Source organism: Misgurnus anguillicaudatus, chromosome 11 (genome assembly GCF_027580225.2).
Source record: "Misgurnus anguillicaudatus chromosome 11, ASM2758022v2, whole genome shotgun sequence".
Lineage (NCBI taxonomy): Eukaryota > Metazoa > Chordata > Actinopteri > Cypriniformes > Cobitidae > Misgurnus > Misgurnus anguillicaudatus.
This window is the reverse complement of record NC_073347.2, coordinates 4,898,032-4,924,674: the sequence shown is the minus strand read 5'-3', so window position 1 is coordinate 4,924,674 and position 26,643 is coordinate 4,898,032. Positions and strand designations below refer to the sequence as shown.

At 38.5% G+C, this 26,643-nt stretch overlaps 1 protein-coding gene and 1 long non-coding RNA gene across 2 annotated transcripts; one reads left to right on the top strand and one right to left on the bottom strand.

The window, feature by feature from the left end:
- Positions 1 to 204: 204 nt before the first annotated feature.
- LOC129416374 (uncharacterized) lies at positions 205 to 4,239 on the bottom strand. Its single transcript, XM_073872913.1, has 9 exons — positions 3,148 to 4,239; positions 2,881 to 2,981; positions 2,654 to 2,704; positions 2,152 to 2,533; positions 1,883 to 2,059; positions 1,428 to 1,557; positions 1,196 to 1,321; positions 973 to 1,062; positions 205 to 351 (listed from the first exon to the last, which is right to left on the bottom strand). Exons 1-7 carry the CDS (start codon positions 4,142 to 4,144, stop codon positions 1,282 to 1,284), a joined length of 1,878 nt encoding a protein of 625 aa, XP_073729014.1. The 5' UTR covers positions 4,145 to 4,239; the 3' UTR covers positions 205 to 351; positions 973 to 1,062; positions 1,196 to 1,281.
- An 11,697-nt stretch (positions 4,240 to 15,936) lies between these two features.
- LOC141368858 (uncharacterized) lies at positions 15,937 to 17,295 on the top strand. The gene is made up of 3 exons (XR_012372284.1): positions 15,937 to 16,354; positions 16,446 to 16,529; positions 16,715 to 17,295. It is a non-coding gene; the product is annotated as an uncharacterized lncRNA (long non-coding RNA).
- Positions 17,296 to 26,643: the final 9,348 nt, after the last annotated feature.

Below are 26,643 nucleotides of genomic sequence, written 5' to 3'. Positions count from 1 at the left end.
GTAAAAAAAACAACAAATTAAAACATCTGCTAAAGAAAAGTCTTCCATATTCAATTCAATTCAATTTTATTTATATACTGTAGCACTTTTCACAATTGTTTAATTATTTCAAAGCAGCTTTACATTAATAAACCTGACTCCCTAAACTCCTAGGAGAAAAAACCCTAGAGAGAGAGACAGACATCGCTGATTCTATAGAGGACATACTATATATTAGATACTTTATTATACAACTTTAAAATATAAAAACATTAAGAATTAAAACATTTTTTTTTATGTGTTCAAGGATGAGACAGGATCTGCATCAGACGTTCAGCCAGCGGTCTGTGATCATGAAGTCTGAAATACAACCTGAAGATGAGAAAGAAAGAAAATGTCAACATTTAATTTTTAGTCATCATATTTATAGTATATCTAAAACCTTAAAGCCACAATATCAGTGGCGGCTCGTGACTGCTCATCCGAGGGACGCTAATTCAAAATAAGTGTTCGGAGTGTCATGTGTTTTGCATTTTTAAAATATTTGTTTGTTGCGTCATGTTAACCATGTGCATCATGTGTTTTGTCAAAATAAGTGCCTGCTGCACACGCGTCAAAACCATTTATGATAAAAGAGACGCTCACGTTCGCAAAATACACGCAAGACACTCCCTTAACAGTAAACTTTGATTACGCGTGATATTATGCGAGTATCTGGCAGACGCAAGCGTCTCTTTTTATCATAAACCCTTTAGACGCGTCTGCAGCAGGCACTTATTTTGAGCATACATGTGATGCACATAAGATCTCTCGACGTGCAGAACACATATTTTGAAATTATGAACCACACACATGATGGGCTACATAAACATTGTGACGAACTTGAACTTTGCATCAAGCGCCTTCGGAAAAAATAAGTCACCGGCCGCCAGTGCACAATATGTATGATTTTTGTAATAAAATATACAAAGATAAATGCAGTTGTGTACTTACATTATGCAGAAAGTGTGCAAAAATGAGTTCCTCCTGAGAAATTGAGGCCCTTTTAATGTCTGTGCTATTCTCGCTTTCTGGTTATAGAAACTAGAGAGACACAAGAGGACAAATGCAGAAGTGTTGGTTAAACAACATCTAACACACAGCTGTTAACTTATACATTATAATGCCATTAAATAATGTGATCAAACGGATAGTTAAAAAAGCATTAATTTATTACCTTATTTATCCGTAAACATGATTAGCAAACTCCATATGTCTCAGGATGATGAAAACAGCATCTCCAATCATTCCCCTTTTCTTCAGTCATTCAGCTTCATCCTTTTTATTTTCTGTGGATATTGCCCTGTAGTGATGAAAATGTACATTTAAAACAATCTTACTATACAACTAACTACACAAAATAAAAAGCATGTAATCTGCAAAATGTAGTTTCCTAATTGGTCTGTTACCTCATTTTGTATCCGAGTAGCTCTTCTTCATCAGACTCAGTTTTAAACCAGTCATGATCTAAGATCTGCTTGAGCGTCGGACGATCACTTGGATTCAGGGCCAGGCAACCACTTAACAGATCACAGATTTCTGTACAAGATTTAGGAGAGAGCTGGTTAGTCATCATGACACACAAATGACAATAATGATCACGGCATAAAGAGACGCTTTTGTTGTCATTTAATAATACTGCAAAAAAGTCTGTCTGTCTGTCTATCATCTAAAGGGCCCCTGGTCACAGACAGACAGTACCTCAGGTTAAGATGATGGCACAGTGATGTAATACATTGGCGAGCCACTAAATGATTGTTTAGCTAAACACAATAAAATCTAACATCTTGCCAGACAGACCGTATCCTCTGATAATATTTATTGTGGCTTTGTGTGTGCATGTTGATCAGTCATTTTCACTCACCCTTTGATAAATCCATCTCATTTGTCTCCAGATTCCCGGAATTAAACTCGTTTAAAGGACAGGGGAAAGATCCAAGCACCATGAAGTACAGCATAGTACCTAAGGCCCAGACGTTTGCTGGCACGGCGTGGAATTTCTTAGCCGTTTCGATCTCAAGCGGGGTGCAACATGGAGCTCCTGTACACAAAACATCATGTTGAGTCATTTTGTAAAAGACGACCCTGCACTAACAACAAGTTTCAATACTCAATAATTTTTTTTTAGCTCACCCATAAAGTCACAGGAATCATAGGCCTCATGCGTCAGATAATGTCCAAGCCCAAAGTCAATTAACTTCAGGCTCATTGTTGATTGCTGCACCAAGAAGTTTCCGGGATGGATGTCGGTGTGAAAAACTCCATTATCCAGACAGTGTTGCACTGCCAGTAACGCCTGACGCATGAGATGTCTTGCTGTATTTTCACTTAGTTTTTCTTCAAGAAGAACAAATAGCAACAAGGATTCGCTGTGCAGTGGGTACTCCAACACGAGCGTGTAAAAGTGTTTAGTCTCGTACCAGTCATACATCTGTATGACATTGGGGCATGAGGGCGCATCTCCTAACTTAAGCATCAGCGCCACTTCTGTAATAAGTGGTTTGGGGTATCCAGGCTGGAGAAAAAATGGTCAACAAATTACAATTAGATTAAACAAATATCTTGTATTGGTGCGTAATTGCTATACTGTCTATTTTCTGTTTAGTTCACTTCATCAAATTTTATGACAACTTACAATCTGAAGAGTCCTTTCATTCTTTCGTTTGATTATTCGCTTGATGGCAACCTGTAAAGAGAAAACAACAAAAGTTAATTTCTCTTGAGCTGACTGAAGCGGCTCACCTGACACTTCACACATAACTTTAAGGTTTGAAAATCTACAAACTTTAAAACATGGTTTAGATCAAGTGAACATACAAATTTCAGCAAACATTGTGTTTGATATAAATACGAGTGCATTACCTCACTGCCATCCGATTTACGGATCCCTTTGTACACTATGGCACAGCCACCGCACCCAAGCACTTCATCCTCCAAGAGTTGATATTTAGAATCAAAAGTGTCTGAAAAACACACAGAAAAATGATGAGGTGACAGTACATGTTAACACTCATATACTCACAGATGTAAGGTACAGCATACATTTCCAGGTACAGAAGAATATGATGAAGAAACCATTTCACTTATTGGTGCAACCCACCGTAGGAGTAATGAAGTCAATACACTCACCTTTAGGCACTGAGGGATCAGCTGGTTTCTTCTCGCTTGGCGGTTCAGAAGCTTGTTGAACAACATTTATAACTTTTGGCCTGACAACTTTGTCATTTTCTGACAAGGGATTTCTGGGATTTTCAAGGGCTTTTGCCCCAGGATTTCCTTCTTCTTTTGGTCCAGGATTTCCTTCTTCTTTTGCCCCAGGATTTCCTTCTTCTTTTGCCCCAGGATTTCCTTCTTCTTTTGGTCCAGGATTTTTAGTTATTTTTGCTTTAAAAAACCAAGGAAGTCTGAGATTTCCAAAAGCTTTTGGCCTGGGATTTTTTGCTTCATTTGGGTCAGGATTTCCACCACCTTTCAACCCAATATTCTCTGGGATGGCACCTAACGTCTGTAGCCTCCCATTAGCTGCAGTGATGCCACCAAAACTGGCCAGATCCGCACCATCCATGGCATCAGGAATAGCTGGATCGGCATCTTTTTTCACTTTACTCTTCCCTTTTTTACTCCAAGGGTTGTGAAATGAGCGGCTCTTTGAAGCCTTTTGTTTTTGTTTCTTTAAGCCAACACTCTTCGATTGAGAATCTGCCAGATCAACAACTTCCCTGTCATCAGGGATAGCTGGATCGGCCTCAATCTGTGAAGTCGGCATCGACTCCACTTTGCCCCTCCGGAAGCATCCAAAGAAGCGTTGCGTCAATGTCATGCGTTTATCCGGACGAATCTTTGGTTTTGATTGGGGGCCGGCCAGAGCAGGAACATCCATGCCAACAGGAATATCTGAAATAGCCTTGGGCTGTTGAGTTGGCACAACAGTCACTTTTTCTCCCTGGAGGTTAGATTTGCGGCTCTTTGAAGCCTTTTGTTTCTGTTTCTTCGGACCAACGTAGGTCTTTGACTGTGATGCAGGATCAACAACTTCCCTAACATCAGGAATAGCTGGATCCGCTTTAAGCAGGGGAGTCGGCACTGACTCCACCTTGCCCCTCCGGAGACAGTCAAAGAATGCCATTCGTTGTTTTTCCGGTTTGATCTTATTGTTTAATTCAGAGCTGGCCAGACCAGCACCATCCTTTACATTAGGATTATCTGAATCTGCATTAAGCTGTGGAGAAGAGCAGAGGTGGGTCAGACAGACAGACAGACAGATAAATGTTTCCAGACATGTTTAGAAGCCATGTTTCCATCCAAGGCTTTTTAGCAAAAAAAATGCTTTAGCGCATAAACGCAATGTCAATACCTCAAAAAAATATATATATAAAAAAATAGCTTTAACGCAAATAAATGTGATGTCACATGATAGATCTTCATCACGCGCAACCTCTGAAGGGCATAACAGCAAACAATAGGCGCTCTTATTGCAGCCTGAGACTTTCTGTTTTGATTTGCAGAGTCGATCCTCCATATACACAGAGCTGCACTGAACTTACTTCATGAAGTGCTGAAATGTCAATCACTTATCCATAAAATGATTCATGTTTATTCTCCTAAATATTACATTTTTTCTCCTCATAATCGGGTCCCTTTGGTGAAAGCACATTTATTTTAAATTACCGAGACCACAAACATCAGACTGGACCTGGCTAAGCTTTTATTGTAAAAGCATTAGAGAAATTAGGTAGATAATTTGCTCAAGATCAGATTTTTTGTGATACACCAAAAGTAATGTCGCTTTCATCATTCGTGATATCACAACGGACACCATTTTAGCACCATGTAATGGTTTTGTTCTGTGTTTACTTGTGTTCTGTGTATTTTTGTATTTTGGACTTTTATTTTGATACCCTGCTCTGTTCTGACTTTTATTTTGATATTCATCATGCCATGTCACAGTTCACACTTCCCGTCTGTCTGTATATAAGTCACATCTTGTTCACCTGCTCCTGGCTGATTATTACATCGCCACATCTAGTCTGTATCTGCCTGTTATCTGAATCTGTTTATCTGTTACGTGTTTATCTGTATCTGTTCCTGTTTTTTTGAAATGTGCCTGTTATCTGGATTTTGCCTGTACTGCCGCCTGCCCTGACACATTGCCTGTATTTTGGATTACGTTTGTTGGATTAACCCTGTTTGGATTTGGTTGCTGGCCCTTTATGGGATTTTACTTAATAAACACCTTTTGCATATGGATTCACACTTTCTCCGCTTTCATTAAAGCACCCCGTTTACAGAATAATCAGCCATCAACCGGAATCCAGCAAAGGTCAGTAATCTCCCACCAGCACCATGAAACCTGTTTTTGCACTGCTTGCACTCCGTCAGAACCACCGGCCCATTGAGGATTATGTTCAAGACTTTCTGGAATTATCAAATCAGGTACATTATGATGAGGACACTTTAAAACCAATTTTCTACAATGCATTGGATGAATGGTTGCGTTTATGTATGCCACGTGATATGTCTGTCTGGTCTCTGGAGCAATATATTGACTTTGCGTTGCTGTTGTGTGGTTCCCCCTTCACTGTGGGTGTTGCGGATACACCTTCAGAGGCTATTCACAACACACAAAGCCAAGTCATGCCTGTTCTGTCCATGCCTGTAAACAAAATGGCCGCCACCATGCCTGCTCCCAAAATGGCCGCCACCCTGCCTGTCCCTAAAATGGCCGCCACCATGCCAGTTCACAAAATGGCCGCCATCCTGCCTGTCCCCAAAATGGCCGCCACCCTGCCTGTTCCCAAAATGGCCGCCATCCTGCCTGTCTCTGCACCTGCACCTGTTCTCGAGAGAGCCGTCACAATTCCTGCACCTGTGCTTCAGAGGGCCATCGTCACCACCACACCTGCACTCATGAGGGCTACTACTCACCCAGCACCTATCATCAAGATGGCCGCCCTGCCTGAACCAACCGCCACAGAGGTATGCCTCATTGACTGTGACATTCTTGAATTTGCTATGGCCCTGTGGTGCGTTTGGTCTGCCTTCTGTTTGTTTGTTCCCGAGGTTCCTCAAGACCCTGAATCTGACCTGCCCGTCTCATCTGACCCGCCCGTCTCATCTGAACCGCCCGTCTCATCTGACCCGCCCGTCTCATCTGATCCGCCCGTCTCATGTGATCCGCCCGTCTGATCTGAGCCGCGCGACTCATCTGACCCGCCCGTCTCATCTGACCCGCCCGTCTCATCTGACCCGCCCGTCTCATCTGACCCGCCCGTCTCATCTGACCCGCCCGTCTCATCTGACCCGCCCGTCTCATCTGACCCGCCCGTCTCATCTGATCTGCCCGTCTCATCTGATCCGCCCGACTCATCTGATCCGCTCGACTCATCTGATCCGCCCGACTCATCTGATCCGCGCGACTCATCTGATGCGCCCGACTCTTCTGATGCGCCCGACTCATCTGATCCGCCCGAGTCATCTGATCCGCCCGACTCATCTGATCCGCCCGATCTGCTTGATTCGCCTGACCTGCCTGATTCGCCTGACCTGCCTGATTCGCCTGACCTGCCTGATTCACCTGATCCGCCCGACTCCTCTGATTCTTCTGATCCATCTGATTCATCTGATTCGTCTGTCCTGCCTGATTCACCTGTCCCATCTGATTCGTCTGTCTCACCTGATTCACATGATTCGTCTGGCTCACCTGGCTCACCTGTCTTATCTGACTCACCTGGCTCATCTGATTCACCTGGCTCACCTGATTCATCTGGTGCACCATCTGAAATATCGCCACCCTGGGCTGTGGAAGCTTTCCCAAGTTTTTTTTTTGGGGGGGGGTAGTACCCGGACACAGGAAGGAGGCAGAGGACACCGAGGCGGAGACCGAAGTGGACTCTGATCCTTCCTCTCCTTGTGTTCCAGGTCTATTCCTACCCCATGATCTAGCACCATGTCTGCCCATTGATCCTACACCATGTCTGCCCCTTGATCTTGCTCCATGTCTGCCCCTTGATCTTGCTCCAAGCCTGCCCCATGACCCAGGTCCAAGCCTGCCCCATGACCCAGGTCCAAGCCTGCCCCATGACCCAGGTCCTAGCCTGCCCCATGACCCAGGTCCTAGCCTGCCCCATGACCCAGGTCCTAGCCTGCCCCATGACCCAGGTCCTAGCCTGCCCCATGACCCAGGCCCGCATCTGCCCCATGACCCAGGCCCGCATCTGCCCCATGACCCAGGCCCGCATCTGCCCCATGACCCAGGCCCGCATCTGCCCCATGACCCAGGCCCTCATCTGCCCCATGACCCAGGCCCTCATCTTCCTCATGTTTCTGAACCATCCTGCCCATATGACCCAGGACCTCTCCTGAACTGCCCTGCCTTCGCCAAGAGGTCCTGGCCCGCCCGCCCACCCTCTATTGGACTGTATGTTTTGTTTGTTGGGCTCCGGGAGTCGCCCTTTAGAGGGGGGGTTCTGTAATGGTTTTGTTCTGTGTTTACTTGTGTTCTGTGTATTTTTGTATTTTGGACTTTTATTTTGATACCCTGCTCTGTTCTGACTTTTATTTTGATATTCATCATGCCATGTCACAGTTCACACTTCCTGTCTGTCTGTATATAAGTCACATCCTGTTCACCTGCTCCTGGCTGATTATTACATCGCCACATCTAGTCTGTATCTGCTTGTTATCTGAATCTGTTTATCTGTTATCTGTTACCTGTTTATCTGTATCTGTTCCTGTTTTTTGACCTGTGCCTGTTATCTGGATTTTGCCTGTACTGCCGCCTGCCCTGACACATTGCCTGTATTTTGGATTACGTTTGTTGGATTAACCCTGTTTGGATTTGGTTGCTGGCCCTTTATGGGATTTTACTTAATAAACACCTTTTGCATATGGATTCACACTTTCTCCGCTTTCATTAAAGCACCCCGGTTACACACCATTTAAATAGAAAACCTTTAATACGCATATTCACTTGGTCGATAACAAAACCTGGATGGAAACATGTCTATAAATGGACAGATGGTTGTATTAAATGTAATGATGTAACAAACCTCTGAAGGAATCAGTGTTTCCACTTTATCATTATGAAGGAATGGCTGCTTTACTTTATTCCATCCCTTCTTTAATGATTTCAAGACTTTATTCTCGCATTTTTCTACACCAAAAAAGAAAAACAAAAACAAATGATAAACTATTAGAACATTCATTATGACAAAAGAGAATGACAAAGAACCGTGCTCAGTAATAATACTTAATAAACACATTTAACAAACTGTCCACCCAGATACTCTTTGATTAAATATGTATATGTAATTGAGTATCTAATTCTTTATAACAAATTCCTAAAAATACAGCAATGATTATTGCATTAATAATGCTGTTAAAATAAGAGTTTAAAACACACTAGAAAAATGGTCTAAACTTAATTTCTTATTGTAAGATGCTTTATTTTACTGACTTTAATGTAGTAAGATATCAGTATCTGCAAGGGCCAACAAAACTATTGAGGAACAAACATGGTACAGATTTAAAGATTGTCAGGAACACAAAATTTCCATCTGACCTGTGGGGCTGTTCGCCTCCTCAAATGCAGGAGTAAACTCCTTTACTCCTCCTCGTGGATGTGAACTCCCGGCGCGTCTGTCTAACAAATGTCCGTTGTTCGGGACAATGTCAGGGACCGCACTTGGTAGGACAAAATCCATTCCACCATCATCACATCTCCATCTCAACACTGCAATTCAATAAATAATGTTATGAAATGAATGCTTTAACTGAAGCGATCAATATGTGTCTAAAACTTGTCACTTCTTTTAATCTATTATTTATTCAACTGTACAAAATAATTCAATAAAGTAATGCCTTCATTTGAAATTATAATTTTTCTTTTTGTCTAAATTGTATTGAAGCCAAGAGAGAACGTGCATTAATATTATTTTTGCTTTTCTCGTGATCATGACTTTATTTTCTGGGGATCTCGAGATAACAAAAAGTTGTTATCCTGACAATCGAAATGTCATAATGTAATTTCCTGTCCATAATATTTAGTGTATTTTAAAGTGAACTGCTGATGCATACGTGTAGCTAATAATTACATAAAGACTTATAAGATATATAAATAAGAGCTGTCCAAACTGAAAGGAACTTGCACTGACATATCTTAAAATACATCAGTGCCCTTTGTTTTGCCTCAAAATGCACACAAGTAATGTTTTTAGTAAGGCATGTTTGTTAAAACTAGTTATATTTCCTAAATAAATTAAGGCCTAGTCCTGGTTTAAGATATCTCTTCCCGGGAAACCACCCCATAATGTGTGTGAATTTAGGGACCATCTTCAAAGTAATAATGTACACGATTCTATCTTTAATAGTAATTAACAATTATATTAATAACTATATAAGTAAAAGTGTACATTATAGCCCACAACCATATGAACACAGTTGGGTTTGTGACTGTTTGTTGACTAAAAGTTATTCCATTTAAATGCTGTATAAAGTAGAAACGTGTATATTAAGGAGTAACTTTAGAGACGGTCCCTGAACTCACCACTATCAATTTGTCAACTACATACTGACGAATCGATTTCATCTTAAACGAATCCCTGATCTAAGTAAAACCTAATTTGTTCATTCCCTAATTTACCAAAAATATACCTCTGCTGTCTTCAAACAATACAACCCGTTCATGTACATACATATTAAGAACCCAAGAGCTTTCATCACATCACAAAAAATACATCTTTTGTTAACTTGAGATAACGAGAAATTAAGTTGTGATCATGAGAAAACAAGCAAGCAAAAATAAAAATAGTACACAACATTGGCTTCAGTAAATGAACAAAACAGTCTGGATAACAACAGTATGCACTGCTAACTATTTATTATGTTATACATCCCTTACGAAAATGAAACATTTACATCCAACAAAACATGGTTAACGGTACTTTATTAAAACCATTGTTACCACAAAATAACCATGGCTTTGCTAATAGTACTCAATACACCAATAAACATGATTACTACACTTTTACCTCATAAAAACCAGTTAATTTTCGTGAGGGATAATAAAACACAAGACCTCATACGGCGTAATTCTTATCTTAAATTGTGAGGATGTTTTATTAATTTTGGTCGCTTTTTGTTAAAGTAATGGAGTCAAAATTTGTTTGCGTATTCTGCCGGTCAAGAAAAACGGCGGGTAAAATATCAAGTAACGTTACACGAGCACCACCTGGTGTGTCTACATGTACGCGTGCATTAACAACACAATAACTTTATGTAAACTTATCAGCATGAAAGTCAGACTTTTTGCTTTAACTCGCATCTTACCTTTTTGGCGTTTCGCCTCATGTGTTGGATAAACATCCATCATCTCCTCCTCCTCCTCTCCTCCTTCAAATGGATTTAAAGAACCGGCAGCGCGCCCGACTTGTGACGAAAGTCCGAAATCAGGGACATAGTCAAAGTTCGGCACAGCATTCGGCAGATTAAAATCCATATTTTCAACATCAGCTCCTTCCATGTCCTTGTCGGACAATGGTGTTACAGGACGAAACATGATGTGAAAAGATAACCGCAGACTTAACTGTGCTTAGACTCGGTTCACAGACGGTTGAAATCTAAGTAAACTGTCTGTCCGTACACAGTGCGTCAAGCAGTTTAAAGTTGCGAACTATTTGAAAGTCTGCAAATTCACTTGATAATCTGTACAGTAGCGTTCGGAGTCAACCAAAGGCAAGCGTTCAGATCAGTCAAATGATACCAGTTTCATCTGGCTGAGCGTTTTATAGGCACCGATTGTGATGTCATAATGTCTCTATGACAACGATGTGTTCTACAGTATGGTTGTCATGGAGTTTAATGACTTTGTTCTGTTTACGGTTCAACTGTGATGAGTTATATATATATTTATGTCCCCTGTGTTGTTTAATTAAAACTATTTACAACATTTGGACTTTTTATTGTAGATATATATATATGAATAAAATCTCTTTAATATGTCTAAATGCTTATTACTACTTTTTAAAATGTATTTTACAGTATGTATAGATGCTATTTTGTATTAATATATTTAGACCTATTGTGTTATTCATTTACAACCACTAGATGGCGCTATGTTAATTACCAGTAATGTTAAAAGAAGAGAGTATTAGTCGAGAGTAAAACACAGACATGCTCAGATTGTATGGAGATTTTATTTAAATCATCAAAAAGCATCAAAGGTCATATATTTTAATGCATGATACATACGAAAGGTTTTTCATTGCTCAAAATTCTTCACACATATCAAATAGTTAAACACAGGCAAAAACAGACATTAAGTTAGCTAATAATCCCTCATCCCTTACAGCAGTTAAAGCATCAACAGAGTTCCATATTGCTGGGTTTACTGCAGGGTTAAATTCACTAAACACTACTTAATATTAATTCCCAAACACATTAAAGGATATTTGACATGTTGACTGATGAAGAACCACCACAGAGACTAAAGGGTCATGGTGGTGGACAAAATATGAGATGAGAGGAAAAGATCTAAAAAAATGTTTCCACTACCAAAATTATTTTTTCTGCCCAAACCAATTTTATGCAACAATCTCCTATCATCGGTCAGATAACATGAAGCCTAAATTAACCTCCTGAACCCGAGCTTTGGTTTGACTTTTTTTTTCAGATTTTTACCAGCTATTTTGGGGAACCGATAAATATAATAACCAAATATTTTTCTTAGAACATGAAGCAGTGTATTTGTCCATGTTTGTGTATAACAGGTTCCAGTTACACAGAATTAAGTATTATGGTGCAAACAACAAAAACATTGATGTCCACATATGTGACATCCAGGTCTTAGGAGGTTAAATGTGGCATAAAACAACTGTAAATAGAGATAGACCTTATTTAAAAATGTTACCTTATTAAAGATATCAAGATTATATTTTTAACATTATAGATTTTATGTAGAAATCTCTCAAACTTGCTTCACTGATACTCTGAACTTTATTGAACAACATCTAAACACAGTTTAAAAATTATCTTCATTAACTGTTAAATTTACCTTTAAGCTAAAGTAGACTGTACCATATACCATTAATCTATATAAAGCACTGTACCATACCACCAAAAACATGTTGAAGTCATACTTTCTGTTAATGCTATTCATTTTTATCACCACTAGGTGGCGACTGTAGATCAAACATGCAGTCACTGTTTCATTTCTCTGCAAAGATTTGAGTGGAGACGAGCACGTGGACCTGTGTGATAATAATAAGAGATTATTCAAAGACATATCACAATGAGGATAACTTTAGTATAGGGATAAACATTGCCTACTGAAAAACAGCTAAAACCAACCTAACCTAGTTGATCTGGTCTCCCAGTTTGGTTTTAGCTGGTGTAGCAGGCTGGTTTTAGAGAGGTTTTTAGAGTCCACTTTTAGCTGTTCAGATTGAAAAACCAGCTTTACCAGGTTGAAAGCTTAGACGAGTGGTCTTAGCTGGTTTACGCTGGTGCTGCACGCCTGGCAAAGCTGCATACATCTGGTTTTAGTTTCTGTGAGCTTTTTTCCAAACAAAAACTGTGCACCTAGAGAATCCAAATAGACACATGATAACAAAATAAGAAAGAGCACTACATACTACATGACTATCAATTCAAAACTTATCTGCACACAACAGCACAAAACTATTTCAGAAACAAAATTGTACATTATAACAAATTACTTGTTATGTTGAATGTGGTCGCTCGGGGGTCGGGAATGGACTCCAGTGATTATCTGTTTCAGTTGAAGGCCTATTTTACATCGCAAGGAGAAAACACACACACACACACACACACACACACACACACACACACACACACACACACACACACACACACACACACACACACACACACACACACACACACACACACACACACACACACACACACACACACACACACACACACACACACACACACACACACACACACGCGGGTGCAAACGCTTTATAATTACAAATGCCTTATGTTTGCCAAATAACTTAATGCTCAACATTGCTGGTAATACTCATATTTTCCCCCACATATCTTATTTTCTTGTTTTTATATATTTTATGCATCAGATTCATAAGAGGGGTGTTGCAGGTTAAACACCACTATCGAGTACATGAATCACTCAAGATATATATCATTTTTTTAATGTCTCAAAAATGGTCTTAAAGACCACTTTTTTTTTACGTTTTTACGTTTTGGGGAGAAGTGGAGAAAGCCTCAGCCAGAGCCATAGAGATAGATGAGACATTTATTGCCGTTTAATACTTGCATATATCATTTGGAAATCATATATACATCGTAGTGTAGGGCAGATGGACAAGAGTGTGTTTTTGGAGCTGGACAATAAAACAATAAAACCACATTCTATGTTCCCGAGAGAGGGTGTTGTCTCTCTCCACAGGGGTCACTGATACCCAGGAACTGACCTGTATTTCTTCCCCTCTCAAAGATCTTGTTGCTGGAAATATACTAAACACATGTAATATTGAGTATATCATATGTTGTGATGATGGAAATACTGTTACAACATGTTTGATATCTTTTTAAAGGTCATGGTGTGATGGGTAAAAAGAGGTCTAATTTCTTTAAGTCTAAGATAAGAGTATATTGGAGATTTAAACATATTGTTTGTCCTCTAAGAGGCGTGTCTTATAATCTTAAGTACAGATGGAGGGCGATCCCATTTGGTGACCTTTAGGGCCACGAGAAACTAAATGAAAAAACCATATTGACCATAACTCTCATTTCACTGGTGTATATAAGGAACATTGGCAAAGGACTCGGGGAAGCATCTGTATGTGTGTCTTTGATTGCCAGGTATGAATTTTACTTTGTGACTTTTCTTTATATGCTGATCTTTTTAATGAATGTTTGACTAGATGAATTTGAACAACTAAATGATTGATTTAAGTGTAACCTGCCTGGCATAATAAATTGTTAACTTTTATTCATTTTAAAACTTGTCGAGTCTTTTCTTGTATTTTAAGTATTTAAGAGAATATACAGAAGGGGGTCTAGATTAGGAAAATTACCTCTATTGAAAATATGATGTGTATAATTGCCTCACTTTATAGGTTGGATGGAGAAATGCCTCAACCTAAACTATAGATGGATCCTCTTATTTTCAATGTGTTTTGGAGAAACCTCTGATTTTAATTTAAGTTAGAAGGAGAATGCCTCTACGCCCAGCTGTACCTTAGCACCTTCAGGATTATAACTTATTCTCTATGTATATTTAAATAATTAAGAGAATGAAAACATAATAATAATGATACATATAAATTACGATCAGCATCAGAATAATATTGATAATTTATAAATTGGAGTCAGATTATAATTTAAGTACCGAGGTAAAATAAATAAATTGAAACCTAATAAATGGAATTATTATTGTAGAAGCGATGAGGAAGGAACGAACACGAGCACCCACTGCACTTGCATCCGTCGTTGGGCTGGTGGGTGGTACTTTACAGTAGGAAATATATAATGGGGTATACTGCAAAGTTACCATGCTAATTATTGTTTATGATATATGTGGAGATAAATAAAACTTCGCAAATCTGCTGATTTGATCCATTCATGTCCTGACCACTAGAGGCTAGAGATTAGAGGTCGACCGATTTGGCTTTTTCTCTGGCCGATGCCGATATTTAGAAATCAGGGCAGCCGATGGCCCATATGTTTGGCCGATTTTCTATATGTACATAATAATCAAAATGTTCGCATCATTAAGCAGATATTCTAAATGTAAAAATGTCACTATTTAAGTCAAAGTATTTAAATAGTACATAAAATGATGACTGGTCTTTCTGAAGAGTTTTACAACCTCTTCTGCAGCATGCATTTATCAGACACAGATATTACCTGACACTCTGCTGTCATCATCTTTCATCAGTTTTTATCATGGCTTTTATTGCTTTGTAGGATAAAATCCTTATTTGGTAGACCTGATAAATTATTTATTCATCATAAAGTTAACACAGTAAATGTCTATGTTTTTTAGTTGAGACTGTTATTTAGGGCAAATCTTTCTAAACACATTTACATTCTCATTTCTGAGGCGCTATAAGTGACTGACAGTGACGTCTTGTGAGTTTAGTGTTGGGACAGATCTGTTGTTTCAACCGTTCATTCAAACGAATCCCTTCAAAGGAGTCAGTTCGCGAATCGGACGCGTGGTGTTTGTAATCCAGGCTGAGCAGCGCAAAACTGTAAACAAAGTGTTACTGTAACAACACGAAAAACATTTCCTCGGTGGATATGATTTGGTCTTCCGACCTTTCGCCATCGACTCAGTTGTTTTGTTTTTTTCACTTGGGGCTGTTGCCATTTAATGTTACACACACAATCTGGTAGAGAGTAACAACAGCTTACCGAAATCTGTGACCCTTCTCTGTTTCATTCAGAATTGCAATAATGTTACTCAAATTCACTCTGGTGATGTCTAATCTCATCTGTAATATATCATCATATGCATTTTGACCTGATGTTAACACTTAGGCCTAGTCCACACGGACACGGGTATTTTTATAACCGTGAGTTTTTTCACACGGTTCAGCCGTTCGTCCACACGAAACCGCAGTATCAGGGCACTGAAACCGAGCATATTTGAAAACCCCGGCCAGGGTGAGCTTTTTAAGAAACCCCGGTTACAGTGGTGTCTTGTAGAGAGTAAAACTGGGGGTTTTGCCTTGCGACGTCCCAACTCTCCCGATTGCCACTCTGCTACTGGCTGGAAGTGAGTGCGTTTTGGTCACCGGTCGAGAAGCTTTCCCCGCAAACAGATGTGACGTGCCTCACTCAGCTTCCAGGATTTGAGCAGTGGCGAAGCCAGAAATGTTTAAGTGGGTGGGCCTTTATAAAACAGGGTGGGCAAAGCATAGAATGTACATAAACTGGGGGCGTGCACAACAAAGTACTCTACACGTCGACACTCTGTGTATCTAGTGAAAAAAGCCCTACATGTGGCCAAATCATTCCAATTTAAAAAAAAGTTGGAGTCCCACTATGCAGTCCAGGCCGAAGACTCTGCATTTGCAAGAAACATTAAGGAGAAAATCTGGACTGACCTTTCTGCACGTTACCAGGTTTCTTTACAGATACTCATTAATTTCCAGTCTTCATGTGAATGAATGACTCATCATTGTTCTTTCTTACTTTTTTTATTAAGAATGAAAATGTCCGGAACTTCCTGGAAGAAGCAACGGTGATGGACCCAAGGTTCAAGTTGAAAATAGACAGTGATGCCATTTGGGACAGGCTGAGGTCTGCAGTAATTGTAGCAGCCACACCCAGAGAGACAGAAAAGGTTTTTGATTTACAGTTTGTGGCTTATTTCTGTTGTGATGCTCAACTCTGGTTCCATTCATAGGGCTGACATGTTCTATTTTTCTTTTAAGCAGTCAGAGCAGGAAGACAACGTACCGAGTCTAGGACAATCTCAGGAGGTGGAAGAGAAGCAACAGGAGGAGGTAGAAAAGTATGTAAGTCCTTTTACTCATAGTAAATGTGGCATGACGATACAATAAACTAATCAAATCATTGAACAACTAAACATTTTGGTGGTAACGTAACAGTTCCCTTACCAGTAGCACTAGCTTTAATAATAGAATTAGTACATAAGTATATTTGTTTTTTGGACATCAGATTTACTTGGTAAACCTTTCAGACACCACATATAAAACACCCCAGGAAGACAGCCTTGGAGAAGCTGTTTGCGGAGGAGGAGCATGATTTACAAACAGCCCCACAACAGACTCTGACATTTTGTGAACGACTGGACCGAGAAATACTGATGTACAGAGCCATACCTTCCATCTCTGTATCAGCGGATGCTACTCTTTGGTGGTGGCAGAAGAGGGACACGATGCCTCTTTTGGCTGATCTTGCCCAAACATATCTGTGTGTTCAGGCATCTTCTACCCCTTCTGAGAGGGTGTTCTCCACTGCTGGAGACACTATTAATCGAGACAGAGCTAGGATTCTCCCAGAAAAAGCAGATATGCTTATTTTTCTTCATAAGAATTGTTAAATGAATCAAATTTGGTTCAGACATATTTCATTGCAAGCCAGTTTTTCACTGTTAGGCTTCCATCCCTGTTTTTATAGAGAACTGTTCATTCTATATTAGGAGGAAGAGTTTATGACTTGTAAGATTGTTATGTTTACAGAATATTTTATTTTGTAAATCTTATTTATTTTTCAGTTTTCTTACTCAAGTGTAAACTTTAAAACAAATAAAACCACTTGTTTTGCACAAAAAGCAATTGACTACTTTTTTCCAAAACCTATTAGGAATTGTTAAGAGAATCGTTAAAGAATGGTATCGGTAAGAAGAATCGTCAGTGGCATTGACATTGATAAAATCTTATCAATTCCCATCGACCATGTCCCCAATATACCCTCCTTGACCAGTGGCGTTTCTAGACAAATTTCACTAGGGGGGCCAAGGAGGGGCCAGTGTTTTACCAGAGGGGCACATAAAAAAATGGCAAGAAATTATATTTAAATATTATAGGGGTGGTTACAGGAACTAGTTTAAGACAGGGCTAGGCCTTAGTTTAATTAGGAAATATAACTAGTTTTATCAAACATGCCTTACTAAATACATTACTTGTGTGCATTTTGAAGCAAAACATAGGGCACTGATATATTTTAAGATGGCATTGCAAGTTGTTTTCAGTTTGGACAGCTCTTACATTTATATTAGTCTAGGACTAGTCTAACGGGAAACCACCCCTTAAACTTTATTTTACTTTACAATCATAAAAATATTTATTTAATACAAGAGTGCAGGTGCAAAAGAGGAGCTGGGCTCTTTTCTAAAGCCCTCCAACCGAAAAATATGCGAGTCTACTCAATAAACTTTATGAAATGCAACCTTTTATAAAGACAAACGTTTGTTTTAGTTTACATATAAACACACATTGCTAGACAGTTAGGAACCACAATCTAATCAATATTTAAAATAATATTTATTTTAAATTGTAAACATTTTTATATGTAACATTTAATATTCCTCCAATTTTATGCACGTATATGTAAGAGCATAATTACAGCGCTTTTTACAATGTATTGTTTCAAAAAGTCAGCGAGATGTTGGTTTTGCCGGTTGTTGATGAGTAATAGCTGTGAGTGATCACAACGCGCTTAAGCAGCCACGTCACAGAAGAACAAGTGAACAGTGTCCCAATGTGAAATGAGCCTTGTTTGACTCTGTGGACCCTGTACCGGGTCCAGAATTATCTTATTTTGACTTAATATAAAATATTCCTTTAATTTTTAATGGTCTGTCATGGACCCAGTACCACATATGAGATACTGTTTGAAAGCTTAGACTCTCTACTTTCTGCAGATATGCATCACTTTGAGATATGTTTCACTGTAAGAAAGTTAGTTACACATAATTTACACTATCACCCCCCCCCCATAATTTTTAATATCATTTAATATTCACATATTTCATATTTTTCAAGTATGACAATAATGGGCAAGTCTTATATCAAATGAAAGCTCTCACTCTCAGGAATAAGGCTGCAGTGTTATTTTTGTCCTATTTTTATCACATATCCAACAATCGTCGAATGAATAATGATGTAAAAAATCGTCTTTTGTAAACATATGGGATAATTGAGTGTGGACTGCCTCAGATAGCACAGATAGCCACAAATGATACACCATCTTTTCTCTTAGGTCCTACTCTAAAAAATGAGTCCATTCACAGCATTTTCTTTGGTTGTGTGCATGAATAATCCCTTGCTTTTTATTATATGTGCAAAACAAAAAATTAATATTTATATGAAAAATGTATTTTCGCACACTTCAGTAAAATGAGAATAACTTTTGAATGCGACATGCTAAAAGGTTCATTCTTTTTTTGGGTGTTTACTGTCTGCTGCTGGTAACAACCAGAACTGTCTGCAGTCTGCTAGAGCACCCAGAACCAGAGTTATACACTATAAAAGACAGTATTTACAACATAAAAAAAGAAAATTTGGTGTTTTATCATATGAAAAACCACATAAATAACAATATTTGTCACAAACAGCAGCTTTTTATGTAACTTCAAAGGGTTTTCTGCAAAATGATATAAAGCAATTGCATTTATTCCACTGTATGTGGTTATGGGAGCACTTCAAATGTTTTTTGGCAGAAATTGTACTCCATAAGCGTATTATTCCTCCCATCAGTTGGAGTAAAATAACTTTTGCAATTATTATGATAGAGAAAAAATTCCTTTTTCCTCTGTAAGCTGGCAATTGCTGGAATCAAATAAAACTGTCTGCAGGTTTCGTTCCCACTCAGGGCCAGAGTTATACACTTTTAAATACAGACTTTAGAAAAAAAACATCAAAAAGCGCCTATTTATTTTTGTGTTTATTAGAGGACTGACAACACATACAACCATGTTGAGCACTTTTAACAGTGTTTTATGTAATTTCAGAGGGTTTCCTGTAAAATGATACCAAACTTTTGTATGTGCACCTCTGCTTGTGGGTATGCAACCCTATCTCACGGCAAATTTGTAATAATTCAAACGATTTAACCAAGTGGCTAAATCGTATGAAATCATACGAGCTGGCTCGCACGAAATCGTATGATTAGTTCATCGCATTTAACACAGCCCTGTGTTGCAGGGATTTCGTGCTAATTAATACGAATAGATCAAATCGTACTATACCATACGATTTTGTTCATCGCATTCAAGAAGCGTGACCCGTAGCCAGAAAAAAAACTCTGGGTGTGCATCTGAAAATCTGCGTGTCACAGGCAGGCAAGATAAACGCTGGGGAATTCAGGTGCTGTAAATCCGGTGGACAGGACTCATCTCGTTATAGATCAAGGTAATTTATAAAGATCTTTAAACGAAGGATTGCAATATCAGATAGTTGACATGGTAAGCAAGTTAGTTAATATTTTTAATTAAAAAAAAAAGGAAAACCGAAATAAAACTAATAGACTTGTTCGACTTCATGCGGCGCCGCAAGAATCGACAGCCGGATGACGTCACAGTATCGCGAGAGCAAGACGAAATATGATTTCTTGACTCATTCTCGCGGTACTTTGACGTCATCCGGCTGTCAGTTCTTGCGGCGCCGCATGAAGTCGAACAAGCCTAATAGCATACATTATTGTTGTTGCGGTGTGTCACGTGACAATCATGACCCGTCGCCATGGACACAAGGGGTCAGATAAAATATGTTTAATTTACGCGTGAAAGGCTTGATTTTAAAAATATATATATATATTCTAAGTAAACAACAACAGCCCTAGTTTAGTAAAAAAAAATATTGAAACTATAAATAAATATTCTGCATCCATTTTAGGTGTGCTACTGTGGTTGGCTCCCGCACACCCGTGGCTACGCCCCTGCAGTGACCCAAATCTCGTTCGTACATCATCGCGATATTTATCATCTGTTTACAAACGTCGCCACATCTCGGTGAGTATACCATAAAGTGTCTGTTTGTTCGATATTAAATTCATTATATGTTCTTTTTTAATCCAGATCGGCTTCTAAATGTTCTCTGAGATGTATTGGTCATCTATATTACATTCTTTCTAAAAGCTAGTCACGTTATGTTAGTCACAATTATCATAACGTGACAGATCCTCGATCGTTTTATTATATTCATATTTTTGGAATTAACAGTTAACTACCAATGTACTTCTATTGTGGTATTTTATGTGTATTTAGTACACAAATCATACCTTGTTTCTACCGCAGAGTTAGTTTACTTCTACTGTGGTATTTTGTAGTACAGTAACAGCAAACCTTATGCACAGTAGTTCAGCCCTTTCATACATAGTAAAAAACAGTAACAACAGCACCATGCTTTTAATACTTTTGATGTACAATTCAGAAATGTTTAGACATTCAGATCTTTCTTTTTTGGTCAGTTTTATTATATTGCCATTTTATTTATTTATTTATCTTATTATATAGTCTTATGATAGTGGGCGGATCTTGAGGTTTGTTGTAAATAGTTATACACATACAATCTTTAGTAAATAAAGAATTTAAAAATATCTCCCACTCACGCACTCACTCTCTAACTCACTCACTTACACACTGACACACACAAGGCACCTTGATCCAAAACACGCCAGTGTAGTGCTTGCTACAAAGAAATTGGCGGTGCCTTCAAAACCTGCAAATACTGTGAAGTAAAGATTATACAAAAGAAAAACTTGAAAGCCCCAAAAGTCAAATTTGATGATCAGTCAGTGGGCAGCCAAATAAAAAAAACATGCCAATTCTAACAAAATTATGAACTGTGTGGACTTGCTTGTAAGTTTCATTTATAAAATATATATTTTTTTATTTATTATAATTATTACAACTACAATTCAGTTCAGTAAACAAAAAACAAATCAGTGTTTCCCACAGGATTTTGAGGAGACTGTGGTGGTGATGACGTCACCCGCTAATTAGCATATATGTGACGTCATCATGTCGTGTTTGCGTTTGATCTAGTGTTGGCACCTGAAATATGTTTCACTTCTACTCTTTGATCTGTATCTGTATTTGATCTGTATTATATATCAAATTATATTTTAAGCCGAATTAAGCTGTTTTAAATAGTGAAATAAAAATGTAAATGGGAATCATGAAAATTCTATTTGTGGGGGCCAGTGTTGATTCTGTGGTGGGCCACCACAAATAAATCAATGTATGGGAAACACTGCAAATATTTATTTAAGTAGATAGTGGATAAGAGCATAGGTTTTCATTTGACTGTGTACTCTTGTTTAAAACATTTTGTTCTCTCTTCTCAGCTTCGTAAGATGGAATTACTGGGCTTCTCTCCAATGCTCTTTATTACAACGCAGAGAGGCCCGCATCGCTCCACAAAAAACGTCAAAGTTCAGAGGCATCATTCAGTACCAGTCATGCAGAGACTTTATGAGGCTGTTGTAAGAGGCATTTATGTGTACACATGCATTTACCAATTGAAAAACTTTTTGTATTATAATGGTCTTTTTTCACAGATTGTGATGATGCATTTCCACAGTTATTAACATGGTAAATCTAACAAAGTTTATGTTTATATATATATGGGCTGGGCATAGATCAATTTAGATTTGAGTATTTAGGTATTGAATGTGATGCTGGAGATTGTATAATTATTTTTCACTTGTATAAAGTGTTTTATCATTCACATTTTTGTGTTGAAATAAATTAGCCTATCCCCTGTATGTCACTGATGCACTACTTCAAAGATTTGAGGACAAGAACATACACCTGCGAGTAGTCTTAGACATTGCCTGTGTTATTGCCTCACATTTGCAGGTAAGTACCCTTTTTTTCTGTGTAAAACTGAATTATTGTTTTGAGAAAAGACCTCATTGTCTATGCACTGCAAAGCTGAAATTAGCCAGAAATGCCTAAAAATAATCTTTAATATAACATTTTTCCAACCTGACATTTGTCTAAACTTGTTTCAGAGATGCAATGTGTAAGACAATCCAGTGGAAACCGTTTATGTCAAATCTGTCTGGGTCAAACTAAACACTAGAAGCAGAGGATTGTTATAACCAAATTGGTTTCCTTTGTTTCTTTTTATGCAGATTACCTAATTTGTTTAATAATTACATAAATATAAAGTAATAAAAAGAACAGCTTTGCTATTTTTACAAATTAAAAGATAAAATAACATAAGATCACTATAAGCAGTAGGGTCATGCTTTGTGTACAGTATGTGATATTTTCCCACTTTGCTTTAATTATAGATCAAGTACAGAACCAGATGGCTTGATGGGTTTGGGCTCACAGACGGGGAAGGAATGGAAAGGCTGTGGTCTTTCCTCCAAAGATTTGCCAGAGTCACAAAGGAGATGACTCCATCTCATCGCCTTGACCTACTGACTGATGCCCTTTTGCATTATGGACGGAGGAAATCAACTGACCTAGGTGTGTCTACTGCTGTATAACCTTTCAAAATTCTGTGCTGGTGGTTCAGTGTTTATACATTTTATATTTTCTGGAGTGAAGCCGATCACACACAAAATGGTAAGCATACTATAAGTAGATTAAACTGTCTTTTCAGAGGTGCAGCTCCTGCAAAGCAGAGAAAATATTGATTCTTGCTCAAGTAGATATCTCATGTCATCAGAGAGGCATCAGGTAAACAATGCACATAAGAAGCAGGTAACAATTAGTTGTAGATGAGAGAATATTACATTCCATTTATAAGTGCATTTTGCACAAGAGTATTTAGGATTGATGTGTGTCTTGTTTTCTGTTATTGTTGTTGTATAGTGTTGATTTCTGAAGGAGACATGGAGAGATGGAAAAAGCTAGCCCAACAGAAACCAATAAGTAAGGAACTGAAGTTAAAGTCTTAAATACTGTAAGGGCTCAGTCACACCAAAAGCGCTTTAAACGCTTGCAAACGCAAGGCGCGACGCACTGCCTTTTTTAAAAAAGAGCAGTGCAGCGCGGCTTTTCATATTGCTAAGCAACCACCGAGTCAGCTGTCTTGTCAATCAAATATTGAAGCGTGAGCGCTCTTTTGCTGTTAACTGTCATATTAGCAGAAACTTTAAAAAGAGGGCGCTTGCTCTGACCTTGTTTGAGGATAAGAGGAGCACAAACACGCAGGAGAGAGTGAGCGAGTGGAGTCCGGTTCTTCCAAGCAACTGTAAACTTCCCTCGCCACAACGTAAGGCCCGCCTCTCCCCTCATTCGATTGGACAATGGAAGACGCGAATGACGTCAGGCGCTCCTCCGCTCTCAGCTCTCCTTCAAAAACGCGTGCGCGGCAGGCGGCAGAAAACCGCAAGGCGCTCGGCGCGCATAAACAGCGCGCAAACGCGCCCTGCCCATAGAATATCATTCAAAAAAGGCGCCTGCAACTGCCATAAACGCTTTTGGTGTGACTGAGCCCTAAGGATGTCATGAATACTATTAACAAAGAATATTGCAAATGTAATACTTACCTTTCCGTGTACAGTAATAAAATATAATCATGTTAAGAAGTAACATGAAATAACTGACTTTATTAGAGTGGTAGTAATGTCGTCTTTTCTTCAGACACTGTCTGTAGATGGAAAAGGGACTACATCATCAGACTGATTCAGTTCTACAAGTTCAAGTAAGAGTTTAATGTTTTTATGTAAGACTTTGGTAATTACAGACGTAAAACACCACCGTTTTTCAATATTTTACTATGTTCTTAGCTCAACTTAGATGAATTAATACATACCTATCTTTATTCAATGCATGCACTTTTAGTCTTTGTTAAGCACTTCGTGAATGTGTTGGCATTTAGCCTAGCCCCATTCATTTCTATGGCTCCAAACAAAAGTTTTATTTTGTGCCACTATACTTACTCGTGTAAATACCTGGAAGTGTTTGGTGGCTTCTAAATTCATCCCTGTTTGGAGCCATATGAATTATTGGGGCTAGGGTAAAAGCTAATACATTCACAAGATGCTGTACAAAGACACGTGCACGCATTGAAAAAAGAGGTATGTATCAATTCGTCTAAGTTGAGGTAAGAACATAGTAAAACAGGGCTATTCAAATCTTACCCTGGAGGGCTGGAGCACTACAGAGTTTATGTACCATTAAACACTTGTGATTTTCTAGTGATCATGAAGACCTTGATTAGCTTGCTCAGGTGTGTTTGATCACGGTTGGAGCTTAACTATGCAGTGCTCTGGCCCTCCAGGGTAAGATCTGAATAGCCCTGTAGTAAAATATTGAAAAACTGGTGTTTTCCTTTAAGTGCCTTGCTGATGTGCTTCAACGTGTGATTATAGAAATGGCATAGTTTTGAAGGAAACTGTCACCAGTGGTTATAAATTAAAATATTGCAGCATTATTGCAAATCTTCATGTGGTGTAATTAGTAATCTATTACCACCAAGACCTTACTTGTAACATATGTTTGGTCAGGTGTACCACGGAAATGCTTTCTGCTTGCTAGCTACTGAACTTTTGTGCTGTACTTTTTGTAATGTGTAGATATTAGAATTGAGGACTCTGCTGAACATTGAGAAAAACTACCGTATTGGGAGAAGATGGCAAGAGTCTGATTCAAACTTCCAGTCTACCCTTAAAGATGTGGACCGTGAGCTCAGAGTCCAACTGCAAGGCTAGAACTGAATCAAGGGAGAGAGCAGTCGTCCTCCACCTGAGAAGAATATATCCAGGTATAGTGCTATAAGTGGATAAGTAGATACAATATGACATTATAGGTTTGAACTTAAAAAGGACTATAATACAAACTAATACATTCATTTTTCTGCATGCTTGTATCCTAGCTTTGCTTCAGATGGGCAGAGCATTGCCATTAGACTCTCCAAGCAGGTAGCCAGCTCCAACAATAGACTGAGACAGCATTCAATAGTCACCGCAGATGAGCTTCTTACCTGCGACAATTGATTTTCAGGAATCATGTGATCCCTCTTGGCATGTTTACTTCTGCTTTAATGACACTGTAAGTATAGTTAACCACACAGCAGTCACTCTAGTAACCATCTGACAAACTTACTACCTGCAAATCATATTAGAAACCACCTGGATGCTGAATGCGTCAGCTATGTGTGCCAAATACAGTATAGGAAGCCTATGTATTGTTTCATGTTCCTTCTTTGTAAGCAGAAAGACAGACCTGAGCAGTATGCAAACTATACCATGAATTTATGTGGATCAGGTGTGTCCAGTCATAAAAATTCTGCCCACATAAAAGTACTAAAGTAATTTATAGTAAATACCCATAATATAGTAAAGTGTAGTATACAGTATATATTATTTAAAACTTTGTTAATGAATGCTACAGCATACTGTAGAGTAATAAATACACTTTAAAAAATGTGTTAAAACAACACAATCAGTTTTATTATTGGGAGCACTTTAATCAAATCTGTGTATGCTTTTGAGGTTTTTGAATAAGCTTGATATGTGCTTGGGACTAATGCTAATTGGGTTATTGTTCAGCAGCTGGCTAAATTCGGTCATGTAGCTAGTAGACTATGGGGCATGCAATGTAACCTGTGATGAAGAAGGCAGGGAATTGACGAGGATGAGGGACAAATTGCAATTGTTAAGCAGTGTATTTATGGGTTTATTCCTAGTGCAATCGATTTGATATTTTGAGCATTGTTTGTTGATTAGCTGAATATTTTGTTAATACTACCTGTGTGTATGATTGTACTTGTTGAGGAGAAAAAAATGAGAAATGATGACATAGTTCTTCAACAGGTATGCAAACAATGAAAGAAAAGTGTAGCCTATATTATTTTAATGTAGAAACGGTAAATTGTTACATTATTTAGACCACCAGAGAAAAAGCTTTTCAGGGCACAAGTAGCAAAATTTAGCAGTCACAGTCCTGTCAGACCCATGTCACTATCAAGCTTACCATTATCTTTTTATCACACACTATCAATAAGATACAGAAAAGAAAGAGGCAGGAGAAGATTGACAGTTTTCAAGAGAAATCCTGTAAGTGAAGTTGAAAGCTGGATGTTGATAAATGTTGACATTAAACAACAGTAGCCTATTACCATTGTATATTTTTGCATTAATTTAATATATTACTTTTCAGGTTTTACTAAGGTTTGCTAGTACCACAGCCTTATTCCTTTA

Excerpts from the sequence above, each read along its gene's own strand:
- LOC129416374 (XM_073872913.1), bottom strand. The coding sequence starts at position 4,144 with ATGGCATTCTTTGACTGTCTCCGGAGGGGCAAGGTGGAGTCAGTGCCG. Across the intron at positions 2,705-2,880 it reads GTAAATCGGATGGCAGTGAG|GTTGCCATCAAGCGAATAAT; the intron begins GTAATGCACTCG and ends TTCTCTTTACAG. Across the intron at positions 2,534-2,653 it reads ATGAAAGGACTCTTCAGATT|CCTGGATACCCCAAACCACT; the intron begins GTAAGTTGTCAT and ends TTTTTTCTCCAG.